The 17,812-nt window shown below is 37.5% G+C and overlaps 2 protein-coding genes across 2 annotated transcripts; both read left to right on the top strand.

Moving 5' to 3' along the window:
• Nucleotides 1–24: 24 nt before the first annotated feature.
• LOC114529342 lies at nt 25–4,098 on the top strand. The gene is made up of 8 exons (XM_028551108.1): nt 25–763; nt 844–882; nt 987–1,086; nt 1,383–1,625; nt 2,161–2,469; nt 2,903–3,192; nt 3,279–3,347; nt 3,656–4,098. Exons 1-8 carry the CDS (start codon nt 736–738, stop codon nt 3,775–3,777), a joined length of 1,200 nt encoding a protein of 399 aa, XP_028406909.1. The 5' UTR covers nt 25–735; the 3' UTR covers nt 3,778–4,098.
• A 933-nt stretch (nt 4,099–5,031) lies between these two features.
• Nucleotides 5,032–14,903, top strand: LOC114529337 (protein SMG5-like). Its single transcript, XM_028551099.1, has 21 exons — nt 5,032–5,473; nt 6,208–6,306; nt 6,615–6,738; nt 6,836–6,983; nt 7,191–7,286; nt 7,363–7,452; nt 7,918–7,996; nt 8,076–8,201; nt 8,503–8,571; nt 8,855–9,099; nt 9,300–9,758; nt 9,888–10,094; nt 10,390–10,568; nt 10,704–10,760; nt 11,102–11,203; nt 11,327–11,380; nt 11,645–11,798; nt 11,870–11,960; nt 12,032–12,109; nt 12,578–12,864; nt 13,427–14,903. Exons 1-20 carry the CDS (start codon nt 5,385–5,387, stop codon nt 12,825–12,827), a joined length of 2,796 nt encoding a protein of 931 aa, XP_028406900.1. The 5' UTR covers nt 5,032–5,384; the 3' UTR covers nt 12,828–12,864; nt 13,427–14,903.
• The last annotated feature ends 2,909 nt before the right edge of the window (nt 14,904–17,812 follow it).

Here is a 17,812-nt window from a genome sequence, read left to right as displayed (position 1 = left end):
AAACTGAGGGAGCTATGTATTAATATGGATGGGAAAATTAAAAAATCTACAGCAGTGTCTACAGTTCTCTCTCAACCCCTGGGTTAAACAGGTTCAAGAAGAGACTAGGGAGAGTATTCAGATGCAAGTTGTTGTGAAAAAGGTGCTGGTCTTGGGAAGCTGTCTCAAACAAGTGGAAATTACAAGATTTAAATGCCTTTGCCTAAACGTTTTTTTAAGTGTTTTTAGCGAGAAAATAATATGTCCAATGGGATAATTTAAAATTTTAGTGTTTTGATATTCTTTTGGTGTTTTGAAACAATTAATCCTTGCTGGTTTTTAACGTCAAAATAGTGCCATCTGATTCTCAAAAGGAAACTCGGTGTAAATTTCTGAACAGCTCAGTTTGCTAAAATATTTTGATAATTCTGAATTTAAACCGTTCGATTTGCCGGGTACAAGTAGGGTCTAAACTTCCCTGTCTTCAGACGTTTCTCCCGTTCTCCAGTTCCTCTGTTCCCCGGTACCCTATTTTAAAGATAACCATCACCAGGCCATCACCCATATCACCCATTACTATCAGTTTCACGCAGGTTTCACGTGGTTCACGAATATCTGTACTCGTGAATAGTCGTAATATCTCGCATCATCTTCGGAAGTTAAGTTAAATTTAAAAATTTATTATAAAAAAGATTTTGTTTTTTATTGCAAGAAGCGAGTACAAAATCCTTTTTAAGATCTCAACCTTTTTAAAAGATGTATCCAAGTGAATTGAAAATAATAGGTAAATCAACAGAAACACTTTAGTAGCTTTAACGCTGTTTTTTCTATCATGTTTGAGATCGAGATTTTTCTTTTTTACAGTTTATGCTGCCAGAAATTTACAGCCAAAGAAAAAAGGAGGTTATAATAGATGTTTTTAACGTATTTAAAAAGAGGATTGACGATTTTATAACGTGAATTTCCCATTGAAGTTTTTTTAAAAAGACGTAAATCGGCCTTTCCAGGTGTTTGTCAAGCGTCAGTGAAATTTGGAGTTGGCAAAGACAAATACCGCACTGAAGTCGTCAATGGAGATAATCCAACATGGAATGAAGAAGGGATTATGTAAGTACTCAGTATTGCCTTAAAAACTATCATCTACAACCCAAAGAATGTCTTTCCCTATATGCCAGCCACTGCTCTAAGGCTTCAAGCGACATATCCCAATCAAAGGTACGGTATGTAAGTCTAGAGACTTATGTAAGTCTAGAGACTTGTCGTATCAATAAACCTCTTGTGAAACAAAAGTGAAAAAGAAGCATTTTCGTGGCAAATATAATGTTTTTCTATCTACAATTTTGGGTCAAAAGATCACCGATTACTGATCAACCTTATTATATTCAAATCAATTTTTCTTCTAGCGCTGTTGGCAGTCCAAACGCCTCGCTTGTTCTAACGGTAATGGACAAAGAAGACACTCTTGGTAACATAACTCTGCCAGTAAACAGTCTTCCTTCGGCAGCTCATAAACGTCGCTGGCTTCCTCTTCAACTAAAACATCGTCAACCAACATCGAGTGATCTCTGTTTTGATTGCTGGATTACGCAGTTTAAGAAGGAGACTGTTTGGAACAAGTTTAATCCATTCTTCTCAAGCACTCCGAGGTATACAAAACTAATTTCGTTAAAGATACTGGATAGTTCTATCAAGTTCTGTCAGTTCTAAACTGTTCGTCCTGGAGGTCCAGTAAGGATCATCTCTTATTGATCCAGTGTTACTACAGTAGGAAACCTAAACTAAACTAACTTTATTTGTACTAGATATAGCTCTATCAGTTCTAAACTGTTCTTCCTAGAGATCCAGTAAGGATCATCTCTTATTGATCCAGTGTTACTACAGGAGGAAACCTGAACTAAACTAACTTTATTTGTACTAGATATAGCTCTATCAGTTCTAAACTGTTCTTTCTAGAGGTCCAGTAAGGATCATCTCTTATTGATCCAGTGTTACTACAGGAGGAAACCTAAACTAAACTAACTTTATTTGTACTAGATATAGCTCTATCAGTTCTAAACTGTTCTTCCTAGAGGTCCAGTAGGGATCATCTCTTATTGATGCAGTGTTAGGTCTACAGGAGGAAACCTAAACTAAACTATACTTTACACTATATAGTCATTACTTTTCCCATTTATATTATAGTCCTCAGGAAAAACGTCGTGACTCGATAGCAAGTGCCTCAACAGGAATCCGTGGTTCAACTTCAACCCTTGACCTTTGCTCAAAAAGTTTAGAACGAGACAGACGCGACTCAATACAAGACGAACCCACAGGCAGACGTCTCTCGTCTTCGGGAAAAACCACGAGTGGTACGAATCTTTCCGGCCCACCACGAGCACCGTCGATTATTCAACAGGACTCGCTGTTATCTTCACGACCCAAGTTATTGCCAACGTTGGGAGCTGTAATGTCCATGAAAGGACCACCTGAAATCACCGGAATCTCTCCGAGGTTAATGAAATTTTGCATAATAGACCAACTTATGATCTGGGTAACAGGAATGAAATAAATCGCCACAGCTAAAAAGAACATACTGAAATTAAGTTCCAATCATAACTAAGCAGTAGCGTAGCAGCGTCTTCAAACAACTTAGCGTCAAATGTGGTATAACAACTGCAAAAATAGACAAAACACTTCTCGACGTTTCGACCTGGGGGCCTTCGTCAGGAGAGTTAGTATGATAGAACTATCCATACTAACTCTCCTGACGAAGGCCCTCAGGTCGAAACGTCGAGAAGTGTTTTGTCTATTTTGGCAGTTGTTATACCATGCACATTTGATGCCATACTGCAATTAGTATAATTCTGTAAAGAGTCAATCGTCTTTATTTGTGAGGGCTGATTTATATCCAGTTAACCAATAATACACGAGTTTTTCTTTGTAGATACGGACCATCAAAAGGGGGTACAAAAATCACTATCAGAGGTTGCAACCTGGGTGTCAACGCTAGCGACTACCTTGGTTTTAGCATATGTTCGATCGACCATCTTGACAGTTTAGAGTACCATACACCAGCTAAACTGGTGTGCACTACCCAACCTTGGGATGGTAAGAAACCTAATCGTGGGGCTATCATTCTCATGACAAAATCCGGAGGTCGTGGGGTCTCCACTATTAAATTTGAATTCAAAGGTGATCCAGTTGTGGCCAGGAAAAAGAGTTTAAGAGAAAAAGGTTTGTTGAATTTGCCTTTCTTCCCCTGGAGACTGATAAAAAGGTATTTCTGAGGTGCACCAACGTTGTCATTTTTTTTCTATCAGTTTTAGGTGAAAGTAACAAAAAAAGTAAAACTTCGGTTGAAGTTGAAAATCTTCGCCAGAATGTTCAAGGTAACACTTGGATAAATAGCTTAGAACTGATAAAGTTATCAGCTCTCAAGTTTAGAACTGATAGTGATAGAGCTAAAAGTTAGGTTTAGGTTTCCTCCTGTAGTAACACTAGATCAATAAGAGATGATCCTTACAGGACCTCTAGGAAGAACAGTTTAGAACTGATAGAGTTATCCAGTATAAATAAAGTTAGTTTAGTTTAGGTTTCCTCCTGTAGTAACACTGGATCAATAAGAGATGATCCTTACCGGACCTCTAGGAAGAACAGTTTAGAACTGATAGAGCAATTTGTTCCATCTTTTGCGTAGATCTGACAAATGAAAACCAATCATTGAGGAACTACATTGATAAAATGATGGTCGTACTGATGGAGAAATATCCCGATGCCCTCGAAGCAACCGTGTCGGGTGAAAAATCCACAAAGATGTGACCATCCATAGTCTAGAGAATGAACCTTTATAAAATCAAAATGATTTTGTGTATTACTGACTATGCGATGTCAACAAACAACAAGATATATGTGCTTGATGTGTCGGGGTCGACGCCCAAGGCATGGGCATCAAATAATTAAACGAGTGTTCGTCTGAAAAAGCAAACAACGGCACGGTGCTTAGCTCCCGATTATCCTAATCTTCTGGATTAAAAAATAAAGCACTTTAATCTTAATCAAGCAGCTTACGTTGAAATACTTCATTAGTGTAAAATAAAATGGCTTCCAAATTGCAATTTGTATAAACTATGTTGTATAAATAAAGTTCATGCTAAAATGATATCTAACGTATTTCGCCTTAGCAAGAACTGTGTGTCGTTGAGGAAATTTCTGTTTTGTCATGATATTCTTAGCCCTTGGAGTCATTTGACGCGATTCTCCACTGCCCAAGGTTTGTATATCACTTTATCTCACTTGAATAATTTGCTAAATGCTGGCTGAATGTGAGCAAATAAATTAAAGATCTTAAAATAGGAATGTTTTCATATAAAGTTCAAACCATAGTTAATGCAAATATAGTCTAGAAATGTTTGTTAATTTTCTTGATCGTGTCTATGCAAACAAAAATGCATTTTATGCATAGCAGAGCAAGCAATATGAAAAACTATTGAGGTTTTTAACTGTTGTTAAAATAGCTTAAAATAAGGGTCGATTGTACATGATTGAGGAGGGAAGAGGGGCCACCCCCTGGGCCATAGAGGTAAGGGACTATAGCCCACCAAAAGTTAATGTGAGGAAGCTTACCCTCACCCCTAATTTTGTACTAGAATGTAACTTTATCAAACATGGAGTATAGACCACAAATATATTTGTGTTTCATGTATGTGGTATTAACATTTTTAGTGATTTTTATGGCCAGTTAGACAGAACAATTCAGCTGCCTCCTAAAACCCCTGTTCCGTAGCTCCTGATCCAAGATGCCTCAACTTTGGCTTGCCAGACTGTGTTTATTTGAATGCATGATTGATTTAAATTTTAGTCATTCCTAGCCGAGAATTATCCAATGTTAGTTACCTAAAAGATGGAAAAGATGGTGAACTGCATTCTGATGACAATTATCCACATTGGTTGTGGCAACTGAAGGTCACAAAGCAGAGCATAAAAGAACTTGATCCAAATAGCAAAACATACAGTAGAATTCTACGAAAGACCCAACGCAGAGCTGAGAACGAAAGAAGGAAAATGAAGAGATTTTGAGTTGTAAAATTTATTTATAAATATCATTATTTGTAAGTAATAATCTGGGAAACTCTATTCCAATAATCCTGGCTTAAATCTTTGTAGAACCTGGTGTGTGAAATTTTGAAAGGGAAAATAAAATAAACGGAAAAGAATGAAAAAGAGTAAATGGTAAATGAAAACTGGAAAATGAAAGGCAGCCGAACGCGATTTGCGCATGCTCATTGTATTAGAGCAAAGCTGTGTGCTTTATCAGTTTAAAAATGGCTGGAAACTCGATCTTTTACAAGAAATATGTTGAATAAAAGCTTTCGCCTGTCGTTTGCTCCTGCGTATAATGAAAGCCTTGATCATAATGCTGTCATAGAATGGAAAAACGGGGCGATCCCAGCAAGAAAAATGATGAAAGTTCGTCCGATAACACAGGAGACAGCGATAAATCGCTTCGACTTTTCAGGTAGTCTAGACTTGTTGACAATCATTTACTCGCACAGAAATGATAAACAGCTCTGATCGCCGTGAATATTCTCCGTGTACAAGTTGAAGAATCGATAGACGTCTTAAATGTTTTACGATCGTTTTGTAAAGCAATAATTTTAGCACGATTTTCCACGAAGCCGTTTCCTTTATGTGTGTACATTTGCCATTCCATGCTCAGTGTGCTGTATTAAATCGTCACAGAAAATGTCTGTACTTGTTATTTTCTTCTTGAAACGATTAAATATCGTAATTTCTTAACGCCTAATGAACGTTGTAGGCCTTTTAGATTTTAAATATTTAGAGGAATTTTATTAATAGCTTTTTTATAATTTGTCACGAATAACGATAGTTTGCCGTCTTTGTAGTAAAGGGGTTATCTAAATACCTTGATTCACGATCGGAATTTCGATCAAATATACTATATACTAAAACGTTCATATGCATAAGTAACCAGAATGTGCTATTCCTCATCAAATTAAGTTGTTAATATGGTTGGATTGTATACATTTTTGAGAAATTCTCTTTTGAATATATAGTAAATATTTGTCTGCAGATAAGGGCCTTTTGATAGGGGGAATTTCAGCACAGACCTTTCCAGTAAATAGTTTGCCTTATTATTTGATGTTACTGACAAGGTGAATAGTGATGCATCAGACAAAATAAGTACACTACAATGCATTTCTGGTCAATGATTCAATTTTTTTCTTGTAGATCTTCAGTTCAAACAACCCAAAGGTTGGATACTCAACTGAAGTCCTGCAATTCTTGGAAAGAATTGTTTAACTCTGAAGTAGTTTTACGGCGGCAGAGGTAAGCATGAAAGAAGATGACAACTTTGATAAAGGTCTTTCAAAATGATAATTTATTGCCCAGATTTGTATTTACTACAGTATACATATAAAATGCTGAGTCAGGCATATTTGTGAATCTGTGGGTGGGATTTTTTGTCTACACATTGTTTTCTTTTATCATTTTTTAGTAATTCCTCCAAATAAACATTTTATAGCTAGAAAACTACCCTTTCAATTCTATTTGCCAACAATTCCTGATTAGTCTGAGATGCAATGATATTTCACAATGATTCCTATCAGCGCTGATACAAATTTATCAACTTTTAGACTTCGTGAAAATTGTGAACTGCTGTTGTTCACGTACTCAGAGGATTATGGTCGAAAAGCTGAAGAACTCCTGTGGAGAAAGTGTTTTTATGACCTTATACAAAAACTGAAATATTTTCGAAAGGTACAGAACTTTTAATTTAAAACAACAACAGAATATAATGTAATTGTCAGTTGAATCTGCAATTAATTAAATGTACATTTGTAATCATTGTTTTTAGAAATATGACAAAGACCTTGAGCTATTGTTTGCTTATCGTTCACACCTGCTTTCTGCAATGACTTTTTACCATCATCTTCTTGTTGAACTACAAAATGTCTCTGATGTCAATTTGGCCGCTTATTTTGACTGGATTCCTTTTGTATCAGGTAAAGCTAAAGCCTTAAAGCCTCAACAATGTATAACAGAGAAGCAGCGTAGCAGCGTCTTCAAACAACTTAGCATCAAATGGGATATAACAACTGCCTAAAATAGACAAACACACTTTTTGACACTTCTCAGAAGTAGACAATGTCTTGTTGTCCTTAGTTACACTTATAATCTTAATGAATTTTGTGGTTTTGCACTTTTGAAAGGATTTGGTCATCGATCAGAGAAGGCAAAAGGGAAAAGCAATGAATCGTGGATTTTGGGTACCTGTCAAAGAACATTGATATATCTTGGAGACTTGGGTAGGCCTTTCTTTGATTTTTTTAAATATGGGTGTAATTATGACTGTTAAAAATAATTACATGTTATTGCATTTAGCACGATACCAGCAGGAATTTGATGGAAAGTTGAGCACAGAGATGGCAGAAAGGTTTTATCATCAAGCCATTTATATCAATCCTGATTTAGGTAAATTTGTCATTTGTGTTTTTATAATTGTAAATGATTGTAAAGAAATACTCCAACCTTACTGTGCTCAACCTGGGTAAACCTGTTTGGAGGCAATACAGTGTACCGTTGTTAACTTGAAATATAAACTTTTTTGGCTGCTGTAATAACCCTGCTTTCCGTGCTAAGAACCCCGAATATTTAAAATATCACTTTCATTACAAAGAACTGAATTGATTTGTTTACTGTTGGCTTTCAAGTTCCTCTTCAAATACATCTCCCGTCTTGGCCTGAAAGTTTTCTTAATTTGTTCATGTCATTTTCCTGGTGGGAGAGGAGGGTAGCTGCCCCCTGCTCATCCCCCTCAGCACCCTATGTATCCACCAAGCATACAACATTAAGAAAACTGGGGTTTTTTTCAATAGCCTAGGTGTTCACAATTCCACACCTTTGCAATGTTTTTCATCTCAATTTTTTTTTTCTTAGGTATGCCACACAACCAACTTGGCACGTTGTTCTGGACTCATCGATACGGTTGTAGAGCGGCGTATTACTACATGAGATGGTAGGTCTCACCCACCATGACTTAGGAGATCTCTTATGAACAGAATCACAAATTGATGTCTAAATCTTGTCGTGTTTAGTTTGATGTCGGGTTCGCCGTTTGAAGGAACGGAGGGTAACCTCCTTCGACTCTTTGATGAAAATCACAACACGTTAAAACAACAACAGCAAGCATTGGTCGCTGAGCTGGCTGAGAGTAAAGTTAGGTATGGCTGGAGTTTGCTTTCAAACGTAATCGTATGTCGTAGTTGAAAGACAAATCAAAGTTATTCTTACATAGTACTCTCGACTTCACTTCGTAAATAACATCTCTTCGACATTTCAAGAAAGAGCTCCTTTGTAAAAAAATTGACCGAAGTTGGATGAAGAGGATTCAGGTCCAAATTTACGTCCCCTTTACGTTTATCAAGTAGTTAATCCAATCACACCAAACTCGAGAAATTATTTGGTACTAACTTTAAATTGGATATAAGACAATCGGTAGAATAATTTTACGATTCTTACCAGGTTAACAGCGTCAAGTCGTTTTCTCACTCAATTTCTGTACCTTCAAGAAATATTTTACAAATCAATAGCGTAAGTAAATTATCTCTATATTTTGTCAGACTTAAGCAATTAACTATGGAGGAAAAAACTCTTAACTCATTTGAACTTAATGGAAAATGAGAAATAGACCGAGCAAATTGCTTTAAACAAAGCATAACAGTTTACAAAGTTTATCAGCTGAAGACATACAGTATAGTGATAGATACAAACGTATATTTTATTATTGTATGTCTTGGTAAAAACTAATTTTGTTTGCTTTGATTTTAATAATTATTTATCAAATCATTTCATCTTAGTTTTTTTTTCAAAACAGTTTACCACAAGAAGACTACGAAAGGCTTTGTAATTTCATTCTACAAGAACTCGATATGTCATTAAACCACACGCAGGACACTCTCAACAAAACACTGAATGACGACTCCAAGAACAAGGACGTTAAACCAACCACTTTCAAAGAAGAAATTGAAGAGAAATCCAGTGAAGATTTGATGGATGGAAGGACATTATTAGAGGCACAATCATTGCTGATAATGGCGATTACGCGCATGAAAATAAAAGGTTTGTTTAAACTAGCATTTCATCTAATGATTTTATAATCATTATCTTGTGCAGGTTGTTTACATCAAACACAATTAACGCTAAACTTTGACGCAGTGTTTTTTTTCATCTTCTTAGAAAATAGAACTACTTCTGAACTAAAACAGAGGTTTAATAGAGCGTATTCAACTTGCGATGAAACTGTTTTGTATATTTTTCAGGATCGTCCCAATTACAACATGGCTGTTCATTTTTTATGAAATTTCTGACAGAGATAATCCGTCATTGCGTCTCCAATATGGAGGCATCGCAAGCTGCTGACGCGGTTGCCAAGCAACCAGGCGCCAACGGTCTCGTTCAAAATGGTTTCATCCGGGATGGCAAGGACACGATAGGACACAGAGAGGATGATAAGATCTTGAAGGCTAAGATGTTTAAGAGGAAGCTGCTGACACAAAGACGTCGCAGGCGTCGTCGTAGTACGCTGAGCGATAGTGACGACGGCTCAAGTAGTGAAGATGATCAGGGGGGTATGGACAGCGATCTCAGTGAAGGGGAATTGGATGGTTTGTTGAACGAGACATACAGTGATGATGAGGAGAGTGAATTGTCAAGTCTGTCTGGCGACGAGGACGGTGAAGAGAAAAAAAAGGCTGTTGTTAATGGTGGAAATTGTAGAGGTAACTATTGATATTCATAGGATAACCATTGATATTCTTACGATAACTATTGATATTCATATAGGGTAACTTTTGATATTCATAGGATATTGTTTTCGTTTCCACATCTTGCCCTTTCTCGTTAATTAGATTTCGTTCTACCAAAGAGTATTCATAATCGTCATCATTTCCTGACAAACCTTGTGAAGGAAGATTTACTGATGGTGGTCAAGCTCTGTCTTGAGTGGTTGAGAGTCAATCCTGAAGTCACAGATTGTAAGGATTCTGCTGCCATGTTTACCCAGCTCGTGCAAATGCTGAATCTTCTTCCAAAACAAGAAGAGTTGTGTCGTATAGGTAAGCCTTGAGCGAGATACTGCTTCTCTTGAGAGACCATTGAGAGTGGAACTGTTAGAACTATCTGGTAGCAATAAACTAAAATTAATTAGTTTTGGTTCCCTATTGAAGTAACACTAGTTCAATAAGGGATGGTCCTTACTGTAACTGTAAGAAAAACAGTTTAGAACTGATAGAGCTATCCAGTATAAATAAAGTTAGTTTAGTTTAGGTTTCCTCCTGTAGTAACACTGGATCAATAAGAGATGATAGCTACTTACTCGAACTAAAAGTTTTTTTTTAAAAATTTTTTCAGCGAAGTCAAAAGGTAGTGTCTTACATGACGTAGTTGATGAAAAAGTTGATGAGACCTGGGTTCAAGTGAAGGCGTTGCGTGAAGATATTTCATTGCTCGGTTTCACGCCCCTGGTTGAGCTACACGGTCGCTTGAATATTAGCTGGAATAAAAACGTGAAATACAGAAAACTACTGGAGGTGAGCCTAAGTTCTAAATATAAAGACTGTCCTTCATCAGGCCTGGCTGAAAACGACATTCCCCAGCTTTGACTTCCCCAAACTGCATGCTTTAACGTTTGTTATCAACCATTAAACTTTCTTTGCCTTTTTTAGACCGCTGTTCGAGTTCAAAGTATAAAAGCTGGCGCATCATTTCTCGCCTCATTGGAGGTATGGATAGCTCTATCAGTTCTAAACTGTTCTTCCTAGAGGTCCAGTAAGGATCATCTCTTATTGATCCAGTGTTACTACAGGAGGAAACCTAAACTAAACTAACTTTATTTATACTGGATAGCTCTATCAGTTCTAAACTGTTCTTCCAAGAGGTCCAGTAAGGATCAACTCTTATTGACCCAGTGTTACTACAGGAGGAAACCTAAACTAAACTAACTTTATTTATACTGGATAGCTCTATCAGTTCTAAACTGTTCTTCCTAGAGGTCCAGTAAGGATCATCTCTTATTCATCAATCTGTGTTATGCTACTCTACTAACTTCAGTTTTATTATTTAGTCTGTGTGCTTGATGTACGACAGCAAGTCTGGTGTGTATTCTGTATCAAAACATTCTGCTACCAACGGAGACGCGAAAGAAACGAAATCTGTGGCAAAGGAGGTAGATCTTTCCACCACATTTCATTCCTAAATTACTGTTCCTAGAGATCCACTGGGTTCGTTTAGCTTCATCTCATACCAGAAACAAACAGTTCAACAATCTGAAATGGAATTTTCTCTGTAGGAAAACCAGCGTCGTGCCAAGCTCATGCAGACCATGGCCAAGCAGCGTCTTCAGGTAGTTTGGTGTTCTGTTTGAAAACAACACAGCAACTCTACATAATATCTCCCTCGGGAGAGCCGCTTAGAGAAGACCTTAGCTGTGAGCTACTGCAGTGACCAACGAAAATTTCAAGTGAAACACTGAATTAAACGAGACAGCGAGACACAGCGACTCAGACGAAGCGATGATAATTTGAACTAGTAGATAGATCACTGCTAAATACACCCAGTCTCAAACGTCATGTTTGTAAAACTGATCCCTCAAATTTCATTTTTCTAGTCTGAGGTGGCTGATTTAGAAAGCAAAGTGAAATCCCAGTCAGTGTCTCCCAGTCCGTATTTGATTCCTGATGCTCCGACACTCTGTACGCAACTTCACGTGCTGAGGCAACTTGTGACGACCAAAAAGTTTGTGATTGTTGTTCCCGTCCAAGGTAGGAACTTTGGCATCTTTGGTGTCTGGTGTCTGAATACGTTTTTACCATTGTCCTCTTTCAATTTTTAGTGATTCAAGCGTTGGATGAATTGAAGAAATTTAACCCAGGCGCAAGGGAAGCCATCAAATTTCTCGAACAGGAATTGAAGAAAGGGAACAGGTTTGCATTTGATATGTCATGTTATCATTACCTGGCTTGTTGTTTTATCATTTTTTATTTCAAATCTTTAGATGGATACGTGCTCAGAAAGAAAACGAGACCACTTCTCGTTCACAGAAACGCACTAAACAGGAAGAGGTGTCAGTCTGGTGAGTTCATATAGAAACATAAACTCATATTATTCCACAGTAAGCTGCCGTGGTTTGTGTCTGAACTACCTTAGAAAGATATCTCAAACGTGGTGGTCCAGTGTAGGTAGTATTCTACAATAAGCTGCGTGGTTTGTGTCTGAACTACCTGAGAAAGATATCTCAAACGTGGTGGTCTAGTGTAGGTAGTATTCTACAATAAACTGTCGTGGTTTGTGTCTGAACTACCTGAGAAAGATATCTCAAACGTGGTGGTCCAGTGTAGGTAGTATTCTACAATAAGCTGTCGTGGTTTGTGTCTGAACTACCTGAGAAAGATATCTCAAACGTTGTGGTCTAGTGTAGGTAGTATTCTACAATAAGTTGTCATGGTTTGTGTGTAAACTAACCGAAGAAGATATCTCAAACGTGGAGGTCCAATGTATATAAACTTCCGTTAAAAAACTTTCTGAATTATTCTCTTCGCAGGCGTTTTCACCAAGTTGTCAACTGTTGTCTTTATTTCACTGAGCAATCAGGACCAGGCTTGGTTACATTGCTGACAGATGATGGGGATATTGACTCCTTGAAGAAAAGACCTGGTCGGGGAAATGCAGCTATTGCGGTGGGAACTAAAGCCTCACCCCAGGCCCTTGAACTGGCGCTGAAAAATGACGTGAATGTACAGTCGATAAAGTCGTTCCGAGCACAGTGGGTCGGAAAAAATTCGGTTACGTAACTCTCCGATTCAAAGATGATGATCTATTATAATAGAGGTATGAATTGTCGTTTTAAGAAGGTGATTAGAATTCCCTGTGTTGTGTTCTCTGCAGTTAAGCATATTTAGATCATGCAGAGGTGGTACATGTTCTTGAATGAGAGCTACCTTAAAGTGATCTGATGTTGTACAGAACTCATGTGAGTAGAGTTAAGTCTCTCCTGTGTTCTCTCTCAGTTGACTGAGTTAAGCATGGTTAGATCATGCAGAGGTGGTACATGTTCTTGAATGAGAGCTACCTTAAAATGATCTGATGTTGTACAGAACTCATGTGAGTAGAGTTAAGTCTCTCCTGTGTTCTCTCTCAGTTGACTGAGTTAAGCATGGTTAGATCATGCAGAGGTGGTACATGTTCTTGAATGAGAGCTACCTTAAAGTGATCTGATGTTGTACAGAACTCGTGTGCGTAGAATTAAGTCTCTCCTGTGTTCTCTCTCAGTTGACTGAGTTAAGCATGGTTAGATCATGCAGAGGTGGTACATGTTCTTGAATGAGAGCTACCTTAAAGTGATCTGACGTTCCCATAGCCCAATTTTCTAGTAACACTTTTTTTTCTTCAGGTGTTTAATTACGAAGCCCAATCGACATTCTCCGACGATCGCCCGAAGTGTGCCGACCCTGGTAAGAAAATAGTGTGTGGAGATTCAAGTCTCACTAGCAAAGGTAAATTTAGAGTATCCCACTTCTGTCACCGGAACTATTATCCCTCCGGAAAATTTGTTACCGGGGTAAGATACCCTACCATCAGAATTTGCGCCTATCGAAGGATAAATTTTAGTACGGAGCAGCATGTGATTAGAATTTATTTGGCGATTTAACTACGGATAATTTTACCAACGGAGAATTGTACCATATGGGAAGTGTGCCCCAAGGAACCATCGGAAATATACGGCCGGAACTTTTTATGGCCCCACGAGTTGAACAACTTCAAGATAATTGGATGAAACTGATCTGATGATCATCGTTATTGATTACATCGGACCATACTCATCGATTATATAATTTCACAAACGTATTCATTATCGTAAGTATATAATATATTCATGTCGAGTTAGTCTGTATCGTTTATGTATCATGTGATATTCTGTAAGTCATTAGGAAAGTTAGTGATCTCTGGTATTGCAATTGTAAGAATAATGAGCTAGCAATACAATATCGTAGTTATAAATGAAAACAAATGGTTAGTTTAGTCATCAATTGATAGTATAGTCTCTAGAAAACATCTCAAAAACAACAGTAAGCTGAATACAATAGATACGCAATAGAGATTTTGAGTAATGCAAAGGCTTTTTCATAGAAAAGTGCAGGTAGCTTTAACGTCGCATAAACACTCTAAGCAAAAAGTTGAAGTAGGAAAAAAAATACGAGTTTAATTTAAGTTGTAAAGTGGCTGTATTTGAAACATTTCAAGAATATATGTATGTCAACATCTTGTACCTGGTAAGGTTATTGATTGTAAATCATTTGAAGACGAATCGACATTTTAATTTGTCGCCTGAAGGACACATGTGAGGTATTGTCCCAAAGAGGTTATTTCCTGTTTCTTGGAACAAACACGGCATATGGTCTTGTTTAAGGATTGAATAAACACGATCTAAGTTTCCTAATTAGCAGGACATGCATTCTTAATTTGTTTAGTAAGAAATGATTTCGTGATTTGTTTATTGAACGCTAGTGGGTTGTAAGGAAGTGGCGGTGTAATAAATCTGCCGCAAAATTGTATTGAGTGAGTGATTTTTTTTACTTACTGACGTGAAAATGAACCAAGTTACGTGCACGGCAAAAATGTCTCATTTTTGCGGTTTGTTTTGGCGGATTTTTTACACGGTATACAACGTAAGTCTTTAATAATTACAATTGTGGAGGGCTGGCCAACTATTGCAGACTATGACGAATAAAAAGAAGTTTAGGATTTAAGTAAATTTGAGTTAACCGGTAGTATATGCATAAACAATATTATCAGTAATATTATCAGTATTTGTATCATTGTAATTATGTAACCATTTCATGTCACGTTTAAATAAATGCTTAAAAATATTTGCCTTCTCCATCCCCTGGGTCCCTCGTCGTTCCCCCCCCCCTGATCCCCACAAGACGTTCAACTTATAATATTCTAATGCAGAAAATGCCATATTTATTTCTGGCGGTTAATAAGACCCAAGTGACCTTGGAGTAGTCGGACTTCGCTTGAACATTATTCAACATTTCGTCGTCTTGTCATGCGCAAATCTTAATTACCAACACATGGCGTTGAAATATTCCGTGTCACTGGCGACGAAGCGCATTTTTAGGCGTGGCAGGAGACTTTTTTAAAATTATCGGTTGTGTGGTCTGTGAATTTTGGAAAAATACCAGAATTTAGCCGGGAAATTCCTGAATGTACAGTAGCTATCGTCAGTTGCTCGTTAACGCGTCGTAGATGAACGTTTGCAATTAGGTTTTTACGAGAAATGCAGGCTAATAAGCCTAATATGCGCTGATTTCTTTCTGGGTCACCAGTGTTATAGGCTAACTACAGCCTGTTGTGTTGATGGGGGATTTTAATCTATGCGAGGAATGTGCGGTGACAACGAAACCGCAATTTATTCGCGCGCAACGCAGTGGGTCTGTGGCGTGTAGGAAATGATCGCATAATCTGCTGACAACCTCAAGGTAACGCAATAAGCCTTGTTATCTATCACTTCAAAAATAGCCCTAAGTCAAAGCCGATGAAAGCGATAAAACGTAATTATGTTTTCTTTTATCACTTGTCTAAGGAATTTGCTCGTCAAATATACAGTTGTTCGCAATTGATTCGCTCGTTGACCACGACAACGAAATCGTCGAAAATCTGGACTCGTGCTATGGGGTTTGGACCGTCTGGTAATGGGTTCTGTCCCATTCTGGAGTCCAATGGTGTCACAGATAATGATCATTGAAGTGTATTAAAAGGCATCTTTCCGACGGAAATAATTTTCTAATTCAATGAACAGCCAGCACAAGTGCCCAGGTAGGATAAGAAAGCTTCTCTTATAACTGTGTTATTCCAGAATATTATTTTTTAAGGACTTCTATTTTTGCATCAAACTTAGCACTTCACTCAACGCAAAAGAGAAAGCTTTTTTTTACCCAATGTTTGAATCCAATTATAGAAACGGTTGTTCGAGAACGTAATTAGAAGAAGTTCAGATATTCTGATTAATTACATCTATTTAAAATTGTTACAGAACTCTGTTTAGAGAATAGAGGGTAATTGGAACAGTTCCCGGACATTCTGATTGGGCGACTGTGTCAATTAGAAAAAACTTTGCGGCACTCTGATTGGTCCAAAACACTCGAAGTGAATTATATCTTGCGATAAGTAGAAAAGTGGATTAAAATGTCATGTTAGATTATTTAGATACTATTCCGGAAAGCATGACAGTAAATAAATCCTCGAAAGTGATTAAAATGAAAAATCCTCTGAAAGTATCCGAGGAATTAGAACTCTCATTAATCCCATGGTCGGTTAGAATCCTGGAACCTCGAAGTTTAAATCAAATAAACCGCTTTTTCATTTTCTCTTCGGGAAAATTTCACGACAAATCGCCAGAATTTTGCAGGAATCTTTGAACAAATATTACTGTTGTCGCTGACATTTGGTTTTGTTTCCGATAATTCTACCGAAGGAATTTTTTAAACTATGATTAGGCGGCTTATGTTTTAATGGTCATTAGGCAAAGTCTACAACATGGAATTATAGACTGAAAAAAAGAGTGCCAAGTAATGTCAAGCCTGAAAAAAACTTCACAACTGTTCTGGAATCTCATTCCTTGGCAAATCTTGATCAGGAAATGTTTCCAAATTTATCATCAGTCGTCGTTAAAAGGTAAAAAATACCTTCTCATTAGTTCGGGAGAGTTCCGCAGCATAGGCGACGCCTAAAATAGACGTGCGGTCATGTCGTGAACAGAAAAAAACCAGAGTGCTTCTTCTTTCGCACAATCTCGCTGTGCGGGCCGAGAAGTGTTTGTTCAGACATTCAAGTTCGGCAAATCATTTTATTTGTGGTTGAAATATTCTGATAGCACTAACCGCTGTGACCGAGCACTACACGATGCGCTCATAATAAATTTGCAAACCCCAAACATTTGGCCCGGTGGCCGTACGTTCGCCATTAAGCCTGAGAAACTGAGGCATTAAATATTCATCAGAATTGGTTTATGTATTTATGGAACAATGATGAAAGATTTCTGGCGATACGGTGAAGCTAGCTTGAAAAAACACATTCGTAAATTTCGTCAGCCTCGACTGAATTTGTTCTCGAATTTTGATGCTAATTCTTGGAGAAGCAGCCTGCGCAGTTTTACTGACCGAAAGCGCCCAGAATCGCCGAATTAAACCGTCTATTTGCTAAGCCGCAAAGGATTTTAAAAGACAAATTGTATTTTTGTGTAATCAACATATGAGCCAGCCTCGCTGGACAAATATTAGATCAGGTTAACATATATAAGGAACATTAATATTAAATATTATTGACCGACACAATCCTGCGTTTGACGCTGTGTACACAATTTCAGACAGAAGCGAGAATTTCATTTGCTTTCGTTCATAAAGCAATGCAAATATAAAATCCTTATCATAATATAGTGGCGGTCATCGTAAACACAGATGTTTTTTGCGGTTAGTCAGATTAAACCACAGCAGAATACAAAACTAATTCATCGGACGGCGGAGGTGAATATGGGCGCTCGACAATTGTATTGTACAATATTTTAAAAGCGATTATGTTCCTCATACAGCCCCGTTTGAAAGAGACCTTTTGTTGCGTGTAAATGACTTTTTCTTTTTCCTTCCTTAAAAGGCTATTCTAATCGCTAATGTTTCTACTTTCTAAAGTGTGTTCTATATTAAAAAGAGGTTTAAATGCGTAATTAGTTTCGCGAAAAATAATTTTAAAACTGATTGAAAGACCTGTTTCAATTTAC

Source organism: Dendronephthya gigantea, unplaced genomic scaffold, assembly GCF_004324835.1.
Source record: "Dendronephthya gigantea isolate DGI-Jeju-01 unplaced genomic scaffold, DenGig_1.0 000056F, whole genome shotgun sequence".
In the NCBI taxonomy this organism is placed as follows: Eukaryota; Metazoa; Cnidaria; class Anthozoa; order Malacalcyonacea; family Nephtheidae; genus Dendronephthya; species Dendronephthya gigantea.
Note: the sequence above shows the minus strand (reverse complement) of the source record. Positions and strands in the feature narration are given on the sequence as shown.